The sequence below is a fragment of the Stylophora pistillata genome, chromosome 9 (assembly GCF_964205215.1).
Source record: "Stylophora pistillata chromosome 9, jaStyPist1.2, whole genome shotgun sequence".
Lineage (NCBI taxonomy): Eukaryota > Metazoa > Cnidaria > Anthozoa > Scleractinia > Pocilloporidae > Stylophora > Stylophora pistillata.
The window spans coordinates 30,304,511-30,328,643 of NC_142527.1; the positions used below are offsets into that span (position 1 = coordinate 30,304,511).

The 24,133-nt window shown below is 37.7% G+C and overlaps 3 protein-coding genes and 1 pseudogene across 7 annotated transcripts; 2 read left to right on the top strand and 2 right to left on the bottom strand.

Moving 5' to 3' along the window:
- Positions 1–1,541: 1,541 nt before the first annotated feature.
- Positions 1,542–2,623, top strand: LOC111332857 (uncharacterized). Its single transcript, XM_022938321.2, has 2 exons — positions 1,542–1,897; positions 2,493–2,623. The coding sequence occupies exons 1-2, from the start codon at positions 1,666–1,668 to the stop codon at positions 2,606–2,608; spliced, it is 348 nt and encodes a 115-aa protein (XP_022794056.2). The 5' UTR covers positions 1,542–1,665; the 3' UTR covers positions 2,609–2,623.
- A 1,720-nt stretch (positions 2,624–4,343) lies between these two features.
- LOC111332860 (uncharacterized) lies at positions 4,344–5,008 on the bottom strand. The gene has a single exon (XM_088733853.1). The coding sequence runs from the start codon at positions 4,912–4,914 to the stop codon at positions 4,498–4,500; it is 417 nt and encodes a 138-aa protein (XP_088589979.1). The 5' UTR covers positions 4,915–5,008; the 3' UTR covers positions 4,344–4,497.
- A 2,425-nt stretch (positions 5,009–7,433) lies between these two features.
- Positions 7,434–10,506, top strand: LOC148724238 (uncharacterized; annotated as a pseudogene).
- LOC111332861 (beta-1 adrenergic receptor) lies at positions 10,500–18,417 on the bottom strand. 5 transcript variants are annotated; one of them, XM_088733846.1, is made up of 3 exons: positions 18,173–18,415; positions 14,147–14,313; positions 10,500–12,650 (listed from the first exon to the last, which is right to left on the bottom strand). In XM_088733846.1, exon 3 carries the CDS (start codon positions 12,569–12,571, stop codon positions 11,534–11,536), a length of 1,038 nt encoding a protein of 345 aa, XP_088589972.1. In that variant the 5' UTR covers positions 12,572–12,650; positions 14,147–14,313; positions 18,173–18,415; the 3' UTR covers positions 10,500–11,533. The 5 variants fall into 5 exon arrangements, with proteins under 5 accessions (XP_088589972.1, XP_022794061.1, XP_022794062.1 ...); XM_022938326.2 differs by having other exon boundaries at positions 18,079–18,415; XM_022938327.2 differs by lacking the exon at positions 18,173–18,415 and adding an exon at positions 16,039–18,057.
- Between the last annotated feature and the right edge of the window lie 5,716 nt (positions 18,418–24,133).

Consider the following 24,133-nt stretch of genomic DNA (forward strand, 5'->3'; position numbering starts at 1 on the left):
TTGCTGCTCTCTTTTTTTGAAGTTGAATGAACGCAAACACAATGTACACCTGAAGAATGGAAAAAAAAAAAAAGAAATTTCTAGTAAAAGGTAGGTTCCTGTTAATTTTATGCACACACAGAAAGAAATATTTCCTCGTCCTCTCAGCTCTCAGAAGCTTAAAGTGTCGTTGCAAGATATACTGACATATGACCCGTTCGGCCCCGCTCATGGAATCCTCTTGAAAATCAATGTGAAAGCTGGCTTATTTAAGGCCGAAGGGGTTGTCGTTAGCCCGTCCAGAAAATGAACGATTTCTCATACCACTAATCTCCCTCGCAGCCGTTTTTAGTCTCGTCACGTAACACTCCTCCCCACAAGGTGGGGAGGAGCGTTGCGTGACGAAACTAAAAACGGCTGCAAGGGAGACATGCATACATACATACATACATACATATATACATACATACATAGTTTGGTTGACCACTCCCCATGGGGGTTTTTCAGAGCCAATTCCCACCCATCCCACCCCAGGGGAGGACATCCAATGCAAGACACATTAATCTCGTGCGTGGGAAATAAACGTCTCCTACCCCTAACCCTGCGGGAGACGGGGCCTACGGTTTATTCGTCCTTATCCGAGAAGACTAGAATATTTATCCATTTATCCAAAGGTAGCACTATCATACCACCTGCATACATTAAGTTTTCTTTAGGACACTGTGCTGTGCATTCCCTATCGTCCCAGTCCTTCCCTGAAACACGAGGTAGGCTAACAGAGTGCAAGGTCAGAAATGAACTTTCCATAAAATGCACTGTGTCGAAAAGTACTCTGAAGGTGCTTGGGTTATTGTAAAACGCGTCACGTTTCCGATAAGTTGTGTTTTGCTGTGTTATGAGGATTATTCGAAGAAGTAAGTAAAATATTTCAGAGAGGGTTGCCATTTTGTACGAAACCGTAGTCACTTTCCTCCCTCTATCATGTCAGGAGCTCAACGAGATGGAAGAGAGGTACATCCCTTTGACATGCTCCAAGCAAACAGTTTGTCGTGTTATATGAGTCGCAGGACATTGATTAAAGTTAATGTGACGTTTCCTTATTAGCGCTAACTACACCTGCTAAACTTTGCATGTAAAGATCGTCTCGTTTATATTCTCATGTTAAGTATTAATCAAACCCGCGATTATTGATTCTGTGCTTTAACTTTCAGTTTAACTGAATGCGATTCTTCCGGTTTGCAGACCAGATAAATATCTCGATAAAATTATATCTGTTTTAATGGCCTCGGTTTTACCAAAATACCTCTGAAAACTTAAAAAAAATTAGCTAGCGTGGCAACGCAGTTTGATGATACCATGATAAAAAAAATAGTAAGGTTGAATTTGTAAATGGACAATGGAAAAATAGCTCAGGAAATGGCAATTGCAGCCATTAAGTGAAAAAAAAAAAAAAACACTCACAAATTTGACAAGAACTTATCCAATGAGGTATTCTCATTAATGCAAATATCACCGTCAATATCTCACGTCCATTATCAGATATGAATAATTTCTTTCTGGGGAATTATTCAGAAGGAAATCAACATGTGCGTGCTAACATCTGTCTCTGACACAGTCGCTTTGTTTTGTGCCCTGAGTCGGTTTTGAAAGCTGAATGTTGAATTTCGTGCTGTGAATGAGACTAAAATGGGAACTGGAGGAAAAGACAAAGACGGAGAATCTGCACAACTTGTGGGAGGATCTAAAGACTTGCAGTCGGGCGAAGAAGATGATTCTATTGACAAGTGTAAACCTGAGAAGAAAGGCTGCGGTGATAAGTGTCTAGCCTGTTTTCGCGGTTGCTTTGGATTCATCTTATTCCCGTTCGTGTTTATTATCACCTTCATAGCTTGTCTTGTCTGGATTATTCTGTTACCAGGTTTGTTGAAAATTTGAACCGATCCTTTTGGTAAATCTTAGTTTGTTTATGCGCTTTTAAGCCCTATTTCAGGTTCTTAATGCCGACCCTAACAAAAACAAACGACACCGCCTGGGTTTTTTTTTTTTGTTTTTTTGTTTTTTTTTTACACATTTATTTAAGTTTCAAAAGACCGATGATGAAATTATGAGACTTTTTTGGGAAATTATTGATATGAATTTTTGGACGGCCAAAGGATCTTAAGCGTACGTTAAATAACCCGATCTTATGTAAAAAGACAATACAATCGTCTTGTAAGAGGCCTTCATTGTTGGACGAAAAATACGTCGCTAGGTTTTCGCTGCGAACTTCAACGTTGATTACGACAATGAAAAGAAATAATAAGAGCTGTTTTCAAATGATAGAAAACCAAGGCCTTTACAATCATGATATCACTTTTTCGCTCTAAACTTAGGCGACTGGCTTGTTTTTTCATTTGAACAGTATCATCCGCCAGCTCCTAGAATTGAAATTACCCAACAAGTAACACTCGAAAATGCTTTTGAGCGACTCAGTTTATTTTCCATTTTCATAAGAATCTCTCTTTGTTTTTCAGCCAAATGTTGTTCTCCCTGTTGCGCTCCTTTGTTTGACTGGCTCGTTCAACTTCTGATGCTGCCCGTCCGGTTTTATCGCTGGGTTCTTGGAAAAGATCAAGACGAAAAAAAATAATAAAAAAAAAAAATATTAAAAGATCATGTTCCCTTCAATTTAACACTTTAGGCCGATTATTTACACGAGGTCTAACCCAACCACAGTTCTACGAAATATGTAACCAGGGAGCCTCAGACTCTCTCTCTTTTAGATAATTGATTTATTTAATGAAATGTCTTGCCACAGTTAGCTTTCAGCCCTTTTGACACTGTTCACAAAAATATAGATGTTCAGATAAAGGCTTAAGCTAGACTGAGGATTCTTTAGGAAGCGCCGGGTTTTGTTAGACAACGACTAAAACTTTGTTCTGATAATCGGCCCTTAACATTTACAGTGTTTCGGACAGCATTCAAGTGGAGAAGTACAAGTACCCTGCAAACAGAGCCTTTTTAACTCGTCCTCGAATCGAAAAGGGAAAAAGGCTCTGCCGACATCCTGTTGTTGCTCGTTTGAATATGCGCAGCGGTTGCCCAGAAACTGATCCTTTTCCAGGCCCCCTTGAACTGTTGTGGGCGCAGATTTGGTCATCTGTGTACATGAAAAACAAAGGCGTGCGCACCAAAATCGGTTTAAAGGTAAAGGTCTCTATTTCTCCAAACAACATACGTGTTTAGTTACAATTTTAAGGTTGAAATCTGGAGGCAAAACCGGCTTGAGTAGCCCGGATTTTTTAGGCTTTCGGTATTTCAAGGCAACAACAGGATGACGGCAGAGCCTTTTCCCTTGGAGGGTTAAAAAGAAGAAAAGAAGAAGAAAAGAAGAAGAAAAGAAGAAGAAAAGAAGAAAAGGCTCTGCTCGCAGGGTAAAGTACAAGAAGCGTTTCCTCGTAAAAATGGTGTTTTTCGAAATTAGTTCCAGAATCGTTCCGGATGACATTTCAACCTGGGTTTTTTTTAATTCCTCTTCCTCTCAGTTTGTTTCCGTTTATCTTTAATCTTCTCGAAACAATAACCTGTGAGTAAAATTGCTCAATCCCGCATAGAAAGCATTCATCATAAAATTTGACTTTCGAAAGCAAAAAAGTTAACCAAAGAGTCTCCTCGAGGCCAGCGATAGTTTGTTAAATTGATTCACTGAGCGTTGCAAGACGTTTGACTTCCTGACTCCACAACGTTACACAGCAGCCGCTGAACGTACATGAAAATGATACTGATACTTTATAGGTTCAAACCAGATCCACGACTATCCCCAAACTCGTATCATTTTCATTTTCTCATGACCGTTTAAATCCTATTTGTTTCAAGTTGCGTCTGACACCGAATAAACCATGGAGACAAGTTCTACAGAGTTAATGTTCGAAGTGAGCCACTTCGCATGATACCAATACTAATAAGTATTTCTTATCTGTTCCTCTGATTTAGACTTGCTAGTTTAGAGTCCGTGCCGAGTCTTCCGTCATAATTCAAGGCAATTTTTCACATTTATTTTTCTCAGCATCATATTTAGACCGTTCCAAATTAATTTCTAGTTCCAGGACCCGTTCTATGTGCCCTTGGACTTGCCTTGAGTCCCCATTGCCAGATACAACTTGAATCGGAAATGAAATGGAAAAGCGTTTGTGACAAAGTGGATGGGACCCGAGTACAGGGAAGGTCATACGGATTTGATTAAAACTAAAACTTGTATGCTTACCGTGATATACATTCAACAACAGGCTGCGTGTAAGGGTGACGAACGAAAAACTATGAAGCTGTGATGTAACAACTGAGAAATCATTTCCCAGTTCTCACCGATCAAAGAAAAACAAGTCAAACAGATTCTTCGTTAATTTAATACCTTTTTCAGTGTGGCATACAAACACATAATATATCGTGTCTGGGACTACATACCAAATCTTTTAACTTAAAAATGTCACATGGTCAAATACATATCATGTTGAAGATAAAAAGAAAGGAGATCCCACCAGTCTATTCATCTGAGAGTTCATCTCGGGAAGAATCGTCAACATCCATTGAGTTATTATCTTCCTCATCCTTTTTGTCCTTGTCATCGTCATCGTCTTCTTCTTCTTCTTTTCCTTCATCTTCTTCTTCTTTTCCTTCATCTTCTTCTTCTTTTCCTTCATCTTCTTCTTCTTTTCCTTCATCTTCTTCTTCTTTTCCTTCATCTTCTTCTTCTTTTCCTTCATCTTCTTCTTCTTCTTCTTCTTCTTCTTCTTCGTTGCCTTCGTCTTCTTGTTCGTCTTCCTCATCACCTTCGTCATAGAGTTCTTCAGTTTCATCCTCGCTAATCATTGCAGCAAGGTCGTCGAGATCTTCACCAAAAGACTTAGCATAAGCCAATGTTGCAAGTAACGAAAACAGAAAAGCGAAGAGCAACTTCATGATTACGAATTTTGATTATTTGAGAAAAAAATCCCTTCGACTTCTCTTTTGAATAGATTGGACGCAAACCAGTGTATGATGTAAAATCGAGGATCCCAGCCCATTTTATCCGTATGATTATTGATTTTTCTAAAATAAATGTATCAAAAAAACAAATACGTTAACCAAATACGACAAAAACAAAATTTTAAAACCAAAAGACAACTTTTTCAGCTTGTTGCTTATGTTTGTACACCTTATCCCGCCGATTTTCAACTGAAGTGTTGCGTGGAAAACGGGTCTAGCAATGTCCTAAAGAGCGTGAAGTATTTGAAAACTTCCTTGAGAATCATAGAGCATGAAGTATAAGACCCTAACAGCGATTTTAAATATTTCAATCCATTTATAATCCTAATTATGATATAAGCGAGAGGAAGATCTTGCTGGATTCTCTCCTGTATAGATATCTTAAAATAATTCAGAGGAAAGCCTATCATGCAAAGTGAAGAGGAGGTCAGATACTTGAAGTGTTGATTAAAGTCGAGATTTGTGGAGGTTCGAGGAAGTTTTAAAATGAAACATACTGACGACCTCGCAGAGCACTCACAATTAAATTAAATAGGATAAATTTTAAACGCGTACAGGTTACAACTTATAAAATTAAACTGACTGCATCGGCTTACACCAATCGACAACAAAGAATTCAGACGTATAATCTGTAAAAAGAACAACGACGCATTGAAATGAGTAGAGGTGTTTGAATGAATTTGGTTATGTTTATGTAGCTCATTTCTTGGAATAAAAAAGCCATTTGAACAGATGCCTAGTCTTCAAACTGAATCTAAACACCTCCATATGTCGCTTTATTTCTGAACACGAGCATGGTGGAAAATCTTTGAACAGATTGCGGAGGCCATCGTGAGAGATTGTTCAATTGACAATATACCGTGGTGTAAAAACACTTGTCATTCAAAAGCAACGAAGACACTTACAACCGTGGTGCGGGGGATTAACAGGGAGTATTATGTTTCTCAGCCATGTCACCTACCTCTGAGAATGAACAGGTGTTTGACAAACTTGTCAATCTTAAGCATGTCATGTTTTCTAACACTGGGTTAGTTTTGATTAAATATAGACCGAGAGGGAAGTTCGTTTGCCTAGATCGTATGGTTTCCACCCAATCATTAAAGTCACATCGATAGTTGTATGGCCAATATCAATTTATGTTTGCATTAACTTTTCTTAACTTTCTGATTTTAGATTTATCTTAGTACATCGCCATTTTGGGTGATAGTATGGTTTTATCTTTCTATGGCTGCTATTGTTGTTCTGCCTTCTGAACTGTTCTCGAGTCATGCAGAGCAGTTCCTGTAATAAAAGGGCAGGCCGGTAATTCACGATTCTCGATTAAATGCACCTCAAGCATTAACTTGAAATTATTCATGGTCCACTCTGCTATGTGTAGCACGTAGGATCTGTTTTTTTGGAATGCTGTTTTTTGTTTGCTGTGCTCAAACTTACGGTCGAGGTGTTAAGTAAGACAAAAAATATGGACTGATTTTGAACTTAGACCCGCTTCTTTATTCCTTAGGTAAAGATCATTTCAGGTCTGTAAAGTTACCAGAACTTTTCAAGAAACAAGCCCCACCTGCGCATGCTCTGGTAGGCGTGGCCTCGTACTCGTGCCCGACGTCACGGTTTCTTGCGAGGCTCAGAATAGTATTTTGTTCATTATCCAAATAGCGACGCAAAACTATCGAATTAAGATTTCAGAAGAAATCGATGTAAATCTAAGTCAACGTTGAAATAACTTACCATTTAAAGTTCACAAAGGGCGACGATTCGTGCTCTGTAGGTAATCCATAATCCATTTAATTGCTCAAGCCAGTGAGTATCCAGAATATCGTGCAGCGTTTGAGGCCTAAACATAAAAGACATTTCAGCTTACGACACACTTCTCGTCTGTTGATTCCAACTCTGAAAATTGTATGTACCGTACAAAGCTTAACATGTATCGCTAAGTAAATGTCGCAGCCTTTTACTTACCTAGCAAATGTTCAAATGTTCGACACAAATACTATAACCACAGAACCTCATAAAATAACACGAACGGGCACCAGGATATCAGGACTAAAAGTCTATTTCAGTACTTTCCCAGAATTCAAAGATAATGGTTATTTTTGAGGGCGAAATGATAATTTATCAGCTACTTTTTGAACTTGGCTGTTCGGTCAAACCATTTTCAACTGAGGCTGACCCAGTAAAAGGGCTATTACAAAAGATTGACATTTTTTCTTAACATCTGTTCTGTTCTCAGGAATATGCCTGTGGCAGTACAACTGAGAAACTAGCTTTTGTAATCATTACGGTGGCCAATTTACCATTTCAACTTTGTTGATATATCCAAATTATTGAGAAACAATAGATGTACAACTCTTTGAAAGTCTCTTTGCAGGCCGCGTGAACGCAGCCCTGCTTGACAGAGAAGTGCATTGTTGAGTAAAGAGCCATTGGGCACCGAGAAAAGGAATCGAAAAGTTATCCAGCGGTGAATAACTCAGTATCAACGGCGCTAAAAGAAATGTGCTGGTAATGGCCAGTGACTTAGCTGTCTGACTGAGAGCTTACAGGACACTGTGCATTGCTAAATGAAAAAGCTTTGAACACTAACGATGCAGGGAACGAACCAAAGTTTGATTCTTAAAAACGCCGTTGAAAGGGTTGTATGGTGGCTGCTAATTTGGCTGGACGACCGATCACAAAAAATTATAATTTATTGCAACTCATTATTACAGTAATTTGCTTCTAGGCTATGCACAGTGACAATTGCCCGGCGCCAACTTTTGATCGAAGATTCCTGACCACATTCGTATTCAAAAATAACATGAGATAAAAAAATGGTCAGAATCCTCTCTAAGATAAAGCTTCTGTTTAAATGATTTTTTAACCCGACAAACAAGGTATATCAACACACTTGGCGCTTCTCTGGACCTTAAGGACAAGAAATGGATAAGTTATACTCCCCCATTTGATTGTAAGATATCTTCATAAACTTCTGAGTTTGCTGTAAGGAAAGTTTCAGCTCGGTAGATCACTTGATTCTACACTTTGAGAGGTGTCTTAAAACTTCATCGGTTTTCAGTGTGATCTCGCCCACAACCAACTGTTTTTTTGTCTTAACCGCTTGAATCAACTGTTATGTAAAGCAGAACCACGCTTCCCTCTTAAGTTAAGATGAGGAATTTCCTCTAAATTTCTAGTGCTTCCTACGAGACGAGAAGCCAGCGAAATATTCTTATGATATGTTTCACGATAAAATCAATTAATGGTTGGAATCTGTAAACTGAAGTTGTTGGATTCTGAAAAGGTGGAAATATCGTAGTAACCAGAGTCTGGTTGCCGAAATATCGACGTCTTGTAGGGAACATAGCATCAACACCGGATTTCCACCCGGATCTTCTTTTCAAGAAGTTTGTGGCATTAGGTGTGCAAACCGTGACGACAAGCTGATATAATAATCCCTTGGATCTGAAAATTTGACTTTCGCTATATTTACTTTTCTAATCTATATTTGGAACCCTTTTCTCAGAAGCCGCTCGCACAAAAAGGGCCAAAATTCTTAAATCTCACGCTACACAGCTCCAGTACCAGCTCGCATCCAATCCACTGAAGGGAAAGTCAACCGCAAAGCATTTTTCTAAAAGAAAACAATAAAAAGCTGGAATAATGAGGCTGATCTTCGCTGGTTTGTTTTTGTTCTTGGCAACATGGGTTCACACTGAATTGTTTGGTGAGGATTTCAACGGCTTTGCTGCAATTATCAAGGAGAGAGACGAAGAGCTCGATGACATCCTAAGCGATGGAGATGACAAAATGGATGTAGGAGACTGAGACGACATATATGAGGAAGACGAGGATGATGACGGTGATGACGACGACGAAAATGATGACGGTGAAAATGACACCATCGATGAAAACGTTGATGATCCGATGAAAGTTGGCACGAAAAAAAAGGTCAAGTATTTTTGAGGTTTGAAGTAAGAGCTTGAAGCCTAGCCCCGCATCGGAGAATTGTTTCATTTATTAAGTGCAGTATGGATCAATACTCCCCTTCTCTCATCCTGCAATGGCTCTGCAAGGAGTGATGCTAACGCTGTACTTTTCAAGAATTCGTAAAAATTTTTTCCATAACAAGAACCATTTAAAAAGTATCTCGGTCCATGCCTCCTTTAGATGTATGAGTTTTCAGACGATTCGTTTAGTTTGAAACGCCCGGCTGATGCTAAAAACATCGGTGTGATTTCCTTTCGTTTTATTTTTCAATATCATATGCATAGAATGATGTGACAGATAGTCTCCGTCAAAGTTTGGCTCTTTGTGACATTCAGATGCAGTAAACCGTATATTTTTTATGCTATTAAATTAATATGAAGGTGTTTGACTTGTTATCTCGACCAGAGATGACAACGAAATATTCGCCCAGTGGGAAGAACATTACAACGTAACTCTTACAGCATAAAAATTGAAATAGATAACACTTAATATTAATTATGATGTTTCGCTATATAGAAAAACTTCAGAGGAGCGGTGACAACAAAATGATAACAATGATGATGACAAAAAGACCGATGTTCTAAAAGAATAAGGATATTGTCTTGAAATGCGTTTGTGTTTTTTCGTGCTTACATCGACAGAAATGTGGGAGGACGCTGAGAAAATGCCTGAGAAGCTGTAAAAAGGCTACGATGAAGTGTTCCAAGAGAGCTGCGAAGAAATGCAAATCAAATGTAGAGATGAGTATGCTATGCTGGGAAAACCTCAGAGACCACCCTTTTTCGCGTGTCTTTTGCCTTCTTGTTTAGAGAGGATGTGGAAAAGTGTCATATGAATGTGTAGCGAAGACATGTGAGGAAAAAGAGAGAATGAAAGGAAAAGGAAAAAAGAAACCCAGAAGATGTTCAGGACATTTCAAGAGGTGTCTCAAAGGAGAGGGGTCTGGGATGGAGATGTGATGTTGTTGCTGGTCAAACAGAAGGAACTGCTCAGGAATCTTTGCCAATATAAAGCTTAGACTTAGTTACCCTATATAGTGACAGAGTTCATGATTTACATCTTTGTTAGTGTACATTTAATTTCTTTCTCCAAATTATTTATATTTGCAGTTCAAATTCGGCCCCAGCCCCTAATGAATGTTGTTTCTATAGGGAATGGGGCACATCACGTTACTTAACTCTTTTACCCTTAGATCAAAAAGCCGCCAACTCTCCTTGCTGAAGACTATACATTACTTTTTATCAAGTCTTAAGTAATTTGTGATTTATTTTGGCAATATTTCCTGGAAAAAAATTTTCAAACCTTTCAGTACTCTTCCAATTTGTGGTGTGGCGTGCAAATATCGAACCCAGCAACATAAAGCTAGATCTGATTGGTGAGTCTCCATATGGAGCAATCGCAACTGATTTACTGTGAGGCTGATGGCTGTACTGTCTTGAAACTAAGTCATCCATCACAAGTGTGAAACAAATTATTTTTCCTAGTGCAGCCTCTTTCTAAACAGTAAATCAGCCAAAGGACTCGCGCAATCTTAATGACTTTCTGACACTCGATCTCCTTTCAAACAAGTTTTTATTACATCCGGGGATTTACTTTTGATGCGATATTCTAACATCTTTGGCCTCTTAAAAAAAAACTCGGCCTCATCTAATTCATGTGGCTTACAAATATATCTTTCTAATATAGATACAATAAGTACTGGATACAACATATTGATAGTTTGTCCATGATAATCGATTGCAAAGGATGTAGTTTTCAGTTCTCTAATTAAACCCTTATTGACAATGAGCATGTGATAATTTCCACACCAACTGCAAGATCACAATTACCTTTTATTTAAAATAAACGAACCTCTTCTTTGGATTAGTGCGGAATATACGGCAGGAAGGTAAGCTAGCCTTACGTCATACTGGTGTGCAGTGTACCGTAAATCCTCTAATAACCCCCCCGGGGCTTTCAAATACCTTGGGGGGGTGGCTTATTAGAAGGGCAGGCCTAAAAGCGGGGGGAGGGCTTAGTAATTTAGAACTCCACAAAGAACTCAATTTTATGATCTAACTCTCTCAATGGACCTTGTTTAGCCATGTTATATTTTTGGCATCGCTTTGTAATTTCCGGATACCGTATTCTATTGATGCCATCATGATAACACCAATCAATCAATTAATCATCATAATCAATTTTAAATGTCAAACTAAAATAACAGTATTCCAATAAATTTATCGTACTTACTGACATGGAGCGTTATTTTTAATTTTTTTTTTGAGGGGGAGGGGTGGGGGGGGCTTAATAAAGGGGCTTAATAAAATTCTACCTCTAAAGAGGGGGTCTATTAGAGGGGGTAGCTTATTAGAGGGGCGGGCCTATTGGAGAATTTACGGTATTTAGCTATGTAATTCTTAATGGTATTTGTATTTATTTTGGGATATGATGATTTGTCCAACAAAAGGTGATATCATATGATTAAACAAACCTATCAGAGTCAGGGCGTTTTCTTGAAGAATCACCTGCCCTCTAAACCGAGCGATAAGAAAATGAATAGCAGCCATTAGGAATATTGATTACTCCAATCAGGTTTTCCAGATGCTTACACCTGACTGTTCATCATCATCGAGACCAATTCCGACTTTTCCCGATTTCTCTGTCGGCTTAATGTGCATGGCATTTCCCATGCTTTCCGGAAGTCGTGCTTGCCGAAGATGTACAAACAAGGGTTAAGGATTGACGATGCAAACCGCAGATATCCGAACAAGTACTGAGTCCACACGGGTAGAAAGAAAGAGTTGAAAATTTCTTGAAATTTTATGAGGAAGAAAGGCAACCAACATGCAACATGGGTGAAAAACATCACAAGAAAGATAAAAGTGGCTTTGCCATCTCGCCGCCTCCATTGTCGCTGTTCTGACTCCGTTGAGGTTGCTGTGGCAGGAACGTTTTGATACTCTCGGCGAATTTGTCGACGCACTTCACGCAAAATCATCAAATAAGCGACAGCCATGAAAAGAACTGGAATGACGAGATATAACACAACACACGCAGTGAAAAAGGCTTTCTCCTTCTTTTGCTCTTCTGGTTGGTCTTCACCCTGGGGATCATAGCTATCTGGCCTGAGCCACCATAACTGCATCAGAGAGACGAACAGTGAACTGAGCCATACAAAGGCCAGGGCTATGTAACTTCGTTGCTTGGTCATGATCAGTGGATAGCGCAAAGAACACATGATCGCTATAAAGCGATCGGCAGTCACTGCTAAAATGTGCGACAGGGTGACAAATGACGTGAACATCCAGATGTAAATTGAAGCAAAGCACGGGCCAGCCTCTTGAAAAATGTTGCACGTAATACTCAATGGCAAAGTGATGAGCCCATTAAGGAGATCACTCGCTGCCAATCCAATGAGGAAAAAGTTTGTTGGGGTTCTGAGAGAGCGCTTCTTGGTTACAAGGATGAAGACAAGTGAATTAACGAGGACAATGACGAAGGCCATAAACACACCAGGGAGGTCGTATTTAGCGATGAAACGAGGTGCCCAGTCTTCTTCTTCATAATCTTCGTGTCTTGAGGAATAGTTTTGATTTTGTCTCGACTCATTATGTAGAAGATTCGTCATGTTGTCGTCACGCATTGTCCTGTTGTACACGAAATTTTGCTTTAACGTCTGTGGCCCAGTATGAAAATGGAGGGCCAACAGCACGATGAAAAATCTACAAGAAAACAATCAGAGCGTAATTGCATTATTATACGAGAATAACACAATTATTTCCCAAGAGAAGTCATTATGAATAGCTATGAATCAATGAGCTGTTAAGCACCTGCTAACGAGCCTTAATTGACCCAGTACTTTCTCTTTCTTTTTCGACTAAGCTTAAGTGGACCACATCATAACTTCGGATGGATTTTATTTGCTTCATAGTCAGGATATTTTGATAATTTTGTTTGAATCCGAATGATCTGTTTCACTCACAAATTCAGACAAATAAAGTTAAATCTGACCTCCTTCGCAAACACTTCACCGATTACTTTTTAGCCATGAAAGCAGAGTATTTGGAATTAAAAGGAAACAAGAAACGATGTAGTCTTCTATTGAAACATTTAAAGAACGTTTAAAGGTTTTCTCTCAGAAATCTGCAAGCTAAGAAGGCTCCTTGTCGGATGGGAGCTAGGTACATAACGTGGACCGGGAAGAAAATACTGATTGACATCAATATACGATCACATGGCCATCCTTGGCCATAGACGATTACTACTCCAATGTAATCAATCGGACCGAAGACACAATTTTATAATGTTTGAATGAGACATGTCATTTGAGAATACGTACTCGTGAACAAACTGTTAGTTTTGGCTTCGAGCATTTTTATGCCCTGTTATAAATGAAGGCTTTCATGGCACCTAGTAGCCATAACGTGGCTTTTTTTTTATCAAGTTTACGGCACTTTTCCGTTCTTTATATGGGCCAAAATCAGTTCAATCCTCATTTCAACGACCATGTTTAGCACCAGTTATCTCCACTCAGCTCAAGTCACTAACAAAAGAGTACTTCATGCGTCCCAGCCAATCTGAATAAGACATTGAGAAGTCTTACTTCAGACGACGTCCATTGCTGATAGAATACCAATAGCATTGTATCATAAATAAGGTATGTAAGTTAAAGGGATGTAAGTTAAAAGCACTTTTATCGTTTATTTCCGTTTCAAAAATTTGCCTCAGGATTCGTGTGTTTCTTGATTAGGAGCTCATTTGGGAAACAGGCTTGTCTAAACTAACGCTAAACTTTGCAGGAGATCCTAACTAAAAATTATCCATTAAAAGTCATTCTCACTGGTCTAAGCGATTGACTCTTCCCCGAACAATTCCTTTTGACAGATGATAAGTTAGGTTAAGAGCCATTTAGTGATGGCTTTCCTTCCGACAGTAGAAGATCGAGATTTCAATATCAATTTTTCTATGGAGAGCAGTTTTTGCCAATGTTCTTTTTTTTTTCGTATTCACGTCTATTTTCATGCAAAAAATGAACTATAAGCAACAGTTTTATCAAAGAAAATCCTTTCGCAGTTGAAAGTTGATGAAAATAATGTATGATGATTGACAAGAAATATTCCGTTCTTAAAACATATCGCGTCTGATGTTTGACCTCTTTACAAAAGAAGTCCTATCGCAATAGCTTAATTATGAAATAGCACCGTTACATTCCACCTACTTTGCTTGAACGATTTATTCCATGGGTCTCCTTAGTGTTCTTCCGAAAAGCGTTAGATTTTGCTCTTGTGATTCAAGCTGTGGGGCGACTCGGAAAGCTGATCTCAGAAATGAGCAACTAGCACAAGCGGGTATGGATCTGATAGCTGTGAATCGAAGGTAATTTTCCTGTAAAAAATATAAGCTGTATTTGAATAATGGGCGGAGTGGCGTCAGTAATGATATCATGGGTGCGTATATTGTTTTTAATGACAATATTTGTAATTCGGACTGCAGATACACCGCTGGTGAGCTATTGGTTCATGCCAATCAACTTGCCTAAGGGACTGACAGCTTTCCCTCTAATCTAAATGTCGTTGTCCTTAGACTGATATGATGAAAATACGAATTACCATTGGAGACAGTTGACGTAATCCGAAAAAATATCACAAATTGGTCAATTTCCCCGCGGAAAACGTTCAAGAAAGCTTTTATGTTTGTTTTTAAAACTGCTTTTAAGGTGAAGGTCGCACTCTTTATTGTGGAAAGTCCACTGAGCATGCGTAGGATTGGTGATGGCCATTATTCCATGATTCGAGTCTTTTGAAAAAAAAACAGGGCTTCCCTGAGCTCAAATAACCTTCTCTGCTAAAAACATAAACCATTGTTTTACTTTTCTTTCCTCACAAACATTTTTAAACATATTTAATGCGGGTCATCAACACACCAAATCCTTCCCTAAATATATTTAGCTTGGACTTGATGCAATTTCTTTTGTCTTATCTTGTATACGAGATAACATTAAATTAGTTGCAATGGGAGACAGCAATAGACATGAAAAGTTATTTTACTGAAGTTATTGAAACTGGTTTACAATGGGTAAAGATATTAGAAATACCGAGTGAGCCAAAATGTTACCTTGGTTTATGTTCAAGTGTTGAGCGAGTGCTCTCTCTTCCTACTCTAAGCTGCACTGCTTGCGTTTGATTTCATGAGTCTCACAAACAAAAACCTGAACCGTATCAGCTCATGTCACTGCGAATATTATAAAGATCCTTTCCCGTCTGATTTTGATGTTTTACACGTTGACACAAATCACTTGTATCTGATATGTTATTCAAGTGTGTGGCTTGTTATGCGATGCGGTTTATCTTTTTACGGGTGAAAACGACAATTCAATTCGCGTGGCCTCGTTGAAGCTATCTAACTATGAATCGCGCTTAACCGATTGGGGTTAGTTTTGTCAACAAACTTCATTATCTCTACAATTCTGCTAAGAGCTTTATTGTTTTCGTCCCCCATGTATTCCAATTAAGAGCAGCTACTCTATATTCAGGATGTTTCTTGTCACTTACGAACACTTGTCGCGCCCTAGGAAATATTCCTTCATTAATTTTAGTGAATTACCATATCAGCTGTCCTCCGAAAAACAAGTTTTCGACCCAGCACAATTAAAAAACCGGAGTGATATTCACGCCAACACGAAGAGCTGTAATGCAATCGTGCAAGGATTTATTTTTAGTTTAAGTAGCCCATGTTTTGTTCAATTGCGATAAATGCGCTCTGGATACTAAAATTTCTCGAATGTGGAAACGACAGAAAGTTCTGTTGTCTAATTGGATCTGAATATTAAAGACCATGTTTATTTACAGTTGCAGCTGTAGTCTAGTAATCCAAAATAATGTGTTGAAAAATTGATGGTAAAAAGACTTGACTTTGAACAAGGCTGGCTTTTTTATTATCTAAATATCGCTATTTTGGCAAAGACAATATTTCGTAAATACGGTATTTTATTCATAATAACAATTACTCTCACGGGGTCTCTATGAAGCAAGCAATTGAAAGCTATCATCGGGTTAATGCTAGTCTATTCTGAGCTAATTCTCTTACTGCCTCCAAATCCTTTTTCCTCACCTTTCCCATCGATGAATATTGTCTTCAGTATTTTAATGACACTATGTGACAGAGCAAATAGGCCTTCCAACAGAGACGTTTTTCAAGCATCCTTGCAAGCTACTCTTCATGGTAAAATATCTAGCTTGGGAGTTGCAGTTTTTTTAAAAGCTTCGATTCGCTTGAGGAAACATTATGAGACTTAAATATCATTAAAATGCAGTCGCTAAATCGAAAGTGGATGGTTGAACAATAACCGCGGACAAAGTCGATAACTAATCGCCAGAGATGAAATTATATCGTGCACCCACTACTCAGGCAAAAATAAGCGACTTAAATTCAGAAATTTATTTTAGTTTTTAGATGAATAACAAGTAGATTAATGCGGTGGTCCATTTGCAGTTCATTGTATGAGGGAAATGAACTCGGTCCAAATTTAAGCTAAATGAATGCGATGGTCAATGGAAGTATTTATCAATCACCCATCGGTGCTGTGTTTATAGCGATCAGAGTTGTGTTTAAAAAGCAGCTTTTATCGATTTCTTATGCCATCATTTATCTCTGATTTAGTTCCTGAGTTATTCATCTAACAATTTACGAGCTTCAGTTGAGAAAGGAACGGATTGCAGCAGGAAGAACTTGTCCAAGTTAAGTATATTCGCTTCTCGGAAACACTCGAGGATAATAAAAATTTTCCATTCTTTAAAAGGCATTCACCTTTATTAGCTATTAGGTAGGTAGTCTAAACTAGCAATCGCGTTGCTTCTGACTTCGGCCATGATAATCTATAAAACTTTCGTAAAAAAAAAACCTCGTAGGTGTTGTGGTTAGGATGACCACTTGTTTTGTTCGTCTTAAATTATCGATCGGATAAACCAGAGAGATGAAGAGAGTAGAGGAGCCTCGATTCAGTCAAGTTGTTTCATTAAAAATTACGGCTGTTTAAGTTTACGAACATCAATCAACTGATATAAAGAGTGTTCGATGATAAACGACCTTTTATTCGTTAATAAAAAGTGTTTTGTTTACTCTTCTGATGAATGAAATGTCTCGTTTTTCTACGAAGTAGTTACACAGGTTGCGAACCAAGAAATTTCTACAAATATTATGCAAACACGGTTCAACACCAAGGAGTGAATATGTCAGCTTATGATTCGTATTCTTAATTAGATTAACAATAAAAGTGCGCATCCAGAATGCACTTAGAGTTCCGATTTATTTCAATCAAGTCGGTTGGGGTTTTATAATCGCTAGAATTAAATATTTTCTTGGAAAACAGAAATGAAAGTTTCAACTTATCATGATATATTTGATTAAACGTGCCACATAAAAAAACAGGTCAATTTCAGCACCGTGAAGGAAATTTGAATTATTCCTTTATTTACAACAGCACCGTCAACACCCAGAAAGACATGGTCAAATAATCGTTCCAAGACGCGTTCGCTATGTTTGGTGTTTCTCTTTCCGTGTCTTAAGCCTAAAAATCATCAACTGAAGATGCTTTCTAATATTGCATCTGCCGTCGGGTAAATCCGGGAATATAGTACAAGAGACTGATAAAATTGACTAAACGTTTTATTTCAATATGTGATGTTTTATAATCTTGTGATTGAGTTCCTTTTCTCGTTCAGTCTTAGAAACTGATGAAAACAGCACAAGACAATCAGTTTTAAGAAAAAAGGTCACTTTTCAAAAATACAATGATTTTGAATAAGTGTTGTTCAAAATTATGCGGTTTACTTCGAAAAATACTAGAGATGACTCAATGGTTTAGCTTTTCCTCGAAAATTTGAGACGAAATATAATTTCCACTGTGAAAAATATTATGATTTACAGTTTAGTATAAGGACATAACCATCTTCCTTTTTTCTGGATGAAAAATAACAGAAATTGAATTCTTGTAGGCGGCTGAAGATTTTCGTACGTGGTTTACTGAGCAGGCGGAACAAGAAAACTTCCGCAGTGTCGTATAATTCAATGTTTTATGTTTCTGTAACCCTTTCTGAGGAATAACCATACTACTTGTTTAGCGATCAAAAATTTAGGTCAAATATTACTCACCTTTTCTAGATCTTGCCCTTGAAAATTGGTAATAACAATGAAATAACAAAATGAAACACCAGCGACTTTTGTAAAAGGATTCTGAAAAGCTCACCAAGATGAAAAGTTTCTCTCTCTACCTCTCGCTGCTTTGGGTATCATCTTTCACCTACACAAGGTGCCGTTTCATCTGTGAGTAACCTATATCTTGCTGAACTCTGGTATAAATGTCGATCGGCTGCTTGATGTTTTGATAGCCAGTATGATGGCTACAGACATAAAATGCGTCATTACTCTTTTTACGCATGGGCAGTGAGGGCGGTCTCTCATAACTATAATTTAAAAACTTAACGCTTCCTTAAACCTCTAGAAAAACTTATCTGGTAGCCAAATTATGCCATGTAAACAACATTTGATGGAATGAAATATTTCTCTCCGGCGATTTGGAATGCGAATCAAGTCTTTACTTCCTGTGTCTGGTTGGAACAGTTGGTCTGTTAGTTTAGAATCGGTTTTGTTGCGCCTATTAACTTTTATAACATCCTGTTTATAACTTTATGGAGGTTTTTTTTACTTCTCAAAGGCTGATAGCTGGGAGGAGTGACTGAGTTAGAATGGTGAAGGGGAGGACGGGGTGGGGGAACCGCAGAGCTATGGTCGACATTGCTTAAACTCTCACTTTTTAGCCAGAAAATCAAGTCAAAAACACTCTCTCCGTCAAATTACTCCAAAATCTGGGCCTCTCTTTATTAATTTATGGAGTAACTCGCTAGTAAACATTGTAGCAGGGAAGCGAGTCAAATTATCTGTGATCACTCCCCTCCCTCCCCCTCTCTCCACACCTAAAATTAAAAGCACGACTTTCTTTAGTTGGTACTGTTGAAAGTTAGCGAGAAAATTTTAATACAAACTGTTCAGTTTATCATTAAGAAATCTTTAAGTCACAGAATGCCAATGGCGGTGGTAAGTTGTGCGTAATAATACAATTCTACGGTTAGAATCTATATCTTAGCTAATTAGGCATTTATAAAAAAAAAAAACTCACCTGAAATAAACTCACATAGAACTTTAAAACTAAGTTACTACACGATGTAATTTCAAATAAATGTCGAGAACATTTTTTTCAGTTACATAATCTATATGTTCAGTATCCAAGAGATTCTAAAACTCTTGTCAGTAACGTATAACATAAAAACGCTAGTTCCTGCAAACAAAACGTATAGTCAAGAGAATATCAATATCTACCTGCGGTGCTAGAAATAAAAAGTTAAGTTACCGGCTATAAAGTTTCCAGAAGGAAAGTTTCTGACACAGCGGACCAACAAAATTACCCCAAATACAAAGGCTTCTGTAGAGCACTAAATCCTTTTACAGTGATTCTCCAAAGAATGAATTTATACTGAGTCTTAGTCGACCATGTTAATCGAATCTGAAAACAGACACGGATACATGCAAGGCGATAATTTTTTTTTCAGCTTGAGCAATCAACCTACATTGAAAAAAGATTTGGAATCTTACATCGATGCCTGATTGCGGTCACAATACGAGTAAGATGATAGAATGAGGGAGATACAAATTGTGAGCTATGTTGTAGGATGGCAGAGGATGTTCGTGATTTGTGGGAGCGTGGAAAAAAGAAATAACACAATACACCACACGGATAACATCTTGGTCCAGTTCCGATTTCGTGGTCGCTCGCTTTTTGGGTTAACAACCGCGTTACAGCATTTTATTACACCCATTTTGAAATCACTGGTGGTCCCTGTAATCTGATTGGTACCGTGGCCGGTATGGACAAATTACGTACGTTATTTACACAAAACACATGCAAACTTATTAATTTGCGGACAAACTTAACAGAAAGCCAGCAAACTTAATAAAATACACGCAAACTGTAAAAGCGCTAACAAACTTAATAAAGGACATGAAAACTTAACAAAATGCGTACAAACTTAATAATGGACATGCAAACTTAACAAAATGCGTACAAACTTAATAAAGGACATGCAAACTTAACAAAATACGTACAAACTTAACAAAATGTGTACAAATTTTAGGACAGGCAAGTAAACTTTAAAAATAGCACGCAAAGTTAAAATGAAACGCATTCAAACTAAAAATGAAAAGCGTAGAAAGTTAAAATTAAAAACACAAACTTAAAATGAGACACACAAACTTAATAAAACGCGCACAAACTTAATATGAGACGAACAAACTTAAAATAAAATACACACCGACTTGAAATGAAACGCCTACAAACTTAAGAGCAAACACGCACGCAAACTTAAATTAGAACGTACGCAAATAAGTCTGTGTTTTTCATTTGACCTTTTTATGCGTTTCATTTTTGGTTTGTATGTGTTTCACTTTAAAGTTGCGTTCTATTTTTAAAGTTTGCGTTCCTGTCATAAAGTTTGTACTGACGCATTTTGTTAAGTTTGCATGTCTATTTTTAAGTTTGTACGTATTTTGTTAAGTTTGCATGTCCATTATTAAGTTTGTACGCACTTTGTTAAGTTTGCATGTCCTTTATTAAGTTTGTTAGCGTTTTCTACAGTTTGCACGCATTTTATTAAGTTTGCTGGCTTTTTGTTAGGTTTGTCCGCAAATTATTAAGTTTGCATGTGTTTTGTGTAAATAACGTACGTAATTTGTCCTTACCAGCCACAGTAGATTGGCTCTACTTGGTGCGATTTATTCATGAATCGCACCATTTTTTGCTCTAAATCGCATCATTTTACGCTTGACTGAGTTTTTGACACATGACGTCAAAGTCTTTCTGTTTTGGATACAAAATAAGATGTAAAAGCGTTTCCGGTTCCGCTTTTTATTTAAAAGCCGGCTCAGTACTTCATCAGTAAAATATTTGAATTGACCAAGTCCTGCATTTGGGCGATTTCAAAATGGATGTAATAAAGTGGTAATTGAACCTCGTGTCGTGCAATTTTGGTCTGAAATCATACTTGTGATTACAAATCGAACTCTCGCTGCGCGCTCGTTCGATTTTGAAATCACGCGTATGATTTCAGCCCAAATTGCACTCCACTCGGTTCAATTACCATTTTAAATCAAATATGTCACTGGAAATGAGCGATGGATCTAGCGCACGCCGTTTTGCCTATAGCAAGAAAATTTCATAACACCCTTGTCCATCAATTTATCAAGTAATTGCTAAAAAAAGAAATCTGCTTAAAAGCTCTTGCGTCCTCGGGTCACGAAAAAAATTCCTCTCCCATTTGCAATCGTGCGCTTTGTGCAGTGTATCTGTTTTGATTATTAACAAAATATATTGGCGCTCAAAGGTTCACAAAGTTTGGCAATATAAGGAAATCAAATGTTAATCTCTCTACCACAAAAATCCGGGAAGAGAACTGTTATAAAAACCTCGGTGGGAGGCGGGGAGGGGAGAGGAGGAAGTCGGCTCTTAAATACAACCTGTTAATTGAATTACTCAAATGAACCGACCAAATGGCGTCTTACTTGGAAGATTTCGTGCCATCGAAAAACGCCCTCTTGAACAATTCATGATGAATTGCTTATGCCACGAATACTTTGTAAAAAGAGAACTTCATGAAGGATAAATTACCACGGGATGAAGGGCTGTTATTAAGGGTCATTTTTAATTACTGGCGTATAAAGCTTTGTTGTTAAGTAGTTGCGTGGCATCGACAGAATAATTTCTACGCTGATAGCTTCTGTGCATAATGTCTAAAAAAGGCTTCCGTGTTGGTTCTTTTCGATCGAAAATCATTCGGTCGTAAAGCAGTCTAATTATCATTCAAAGATGACGATTCCAGAAAGCGTTCTACTCGACGCATTTTAAATGATGTAAAATTATATTTTTCTAAGTTTTTGCGAACGACAGAATTTCAACCTTTCGATTTTAAAATAACTCCCACGCTTTAACGTTAATGTCCAAGACATTGTAGTCGGTTAAATACCTCCCACTCCAATTCATCCATCGCATGAAAACACCCTCAAGGGATCTAAACTAAAAAATCGATAACATTTTCGAAAGTCAAAACATCATTGTTTGCATAGCGATTAATTCAAAAGGATCGCAAACGTGTCCACATAAGTATAAACGCAATAACCTTGTGGAAAACTTTTTCTCTCGATGATGTAAATGCAAGTTTCAGACATTGAAAAGCACTTGAAACCATTAGCAAACCTTTTACCGTTAATCTCCGTCAATTGTCTAAAAAGAATTTTAAGTGCCCGCTTGCACGAAATGAAAATTCCATCCACAGGAGAAACAATTATTTTACTTTAGTTTGATATTATCAAAATCAGAAATGATCTCACACTTATGTCTTTTAAAGTCTGAGTTTGGCTGATACAAGAGCACTGAACTGAGTAGGCCTCACTTATGTCTTCAGGGGGTAGGGCATGATGTTTTCTTTACCTTTTCCGCGTGTAAAGCTACCGCTTTGGTTCTCTGTGCGGATGCGTTGATAAAAGAGATTAATCTGAAAATGAAGTTAACTTTTGTAATAGCAAAATTGGGCAGATTGTCAGTCAAGGCTAACATTTGAAGCTGAAACTGAATCGAACCTAGGAATCTTTGATCAAATATCTAAATAATTCTCAGGTCTCATTTTACTCCTTCCTTTCATTATTTATATCAGTTATTTCAAAATAAGATGTCACATGTATCTTTCGGCTTTTACAAACGTTTCTAACAAACTTAGTAACCAAACCAGCCGTTCCTCTTTTTTGGTTTATTTGCGATGTTTGTTTCCAGTTTGCTCGTGATTGGCCCTGAAAAGACACATTACATTATATCTTTCTGTTACCGTTGAGAAATGTCTCCGTTTTGATCAGTCCTCAGCGCGATGAATTGAATGGAAAAACCGCAATTTCCGGCCTTTACTCAATTCCAGTTTTTCCCGAGAGTCAGCCGGATCATTTTAAATTTTATTAGAAATTTATTTTTGTTAGAAAAATGAATTTTCCCAGTAGCGACGTATGCAAATTGGAAAGAAAAGATGAGTGCCAACTGACTATTTGCGAAAGAAGATGATGAAAATTATTAACAAGATTAACAATGATCAATTTTACTCCTTTACTTAAACAAGTAGTCTGGTTAGAGAAATTACACATTTTTCAATTACCATCTATCTTGTAAATTATCTCCTTTAAAATTATTCGCTTCACAAATTACGAAAATCATTAGTAAAATCTATGTTACCGAAAAAGTTTCATCGACATCCTAAGGGAAAATGTAATATGTAACTCATGAGTGACAGAGATATCTAAGGTAGGTCAGCAAAAACTGCAAACGTCACATAAAAGATCATGATTAAATCAATCATTTCTCAGTTCTCTCGGGTACAAGCTAAGCCTTGGAATAAAACACGTTTATCAATAGAAATTACATATCTGAGATCACCTCATGAGCTGAAATAAGGAACTAAATGGTTGCTTTGATGAACTAGAAAACTGGCTGGGTTGATTGCACTAAAAACCTACGGCTTTACAGGGGACTTGTTGATAGTTAATGGAGGGCACGTATTGGGTTTGAATTTCGAAAATTAGTTCTCTAAATCTCAGTTGCTGGGAGAGATAGATTGCTTAATAAACAGACTCAAAGCGAGTTCCGTTTAAAACTCGGAATTTATCCTGCATAAAGTTTGCGCATTTCAAGTAACCTTAGTCTGATGTTTGAACGCTCCTTCAGTCTCGTTACAACTTTCCCACAACAAATATAGTAAATTTTAAACTTACAGGGACACTGTACTCTAATGAAAGTGATCATAAAATTACAGCTATCTCTTACCTTAGTCAAAATCCTTACGAGTAAACGCTCTCCAATGAGTTTCTCTTTCTAATTTAGCCTCATTTCAGATTTTAGTCGCTGGTCCGTCTAGTTTTATACTCAACGTCTGTACTCTTTGCTTGTTTTGATTCAAGTTTCCGTCGGCCGAGATTGCCTTTCAATCTCTGATGAGAGTTTTCCCAAACGCCAGAGCTCTTACCTCAGTTTTGTAAACGAAGGATGTTTGGTTTGATAAATTAATTCAAAACCTGAGTAATTAAATGAGATGAGATGTCGGAAGAGTCTTGAAAGGCGAAA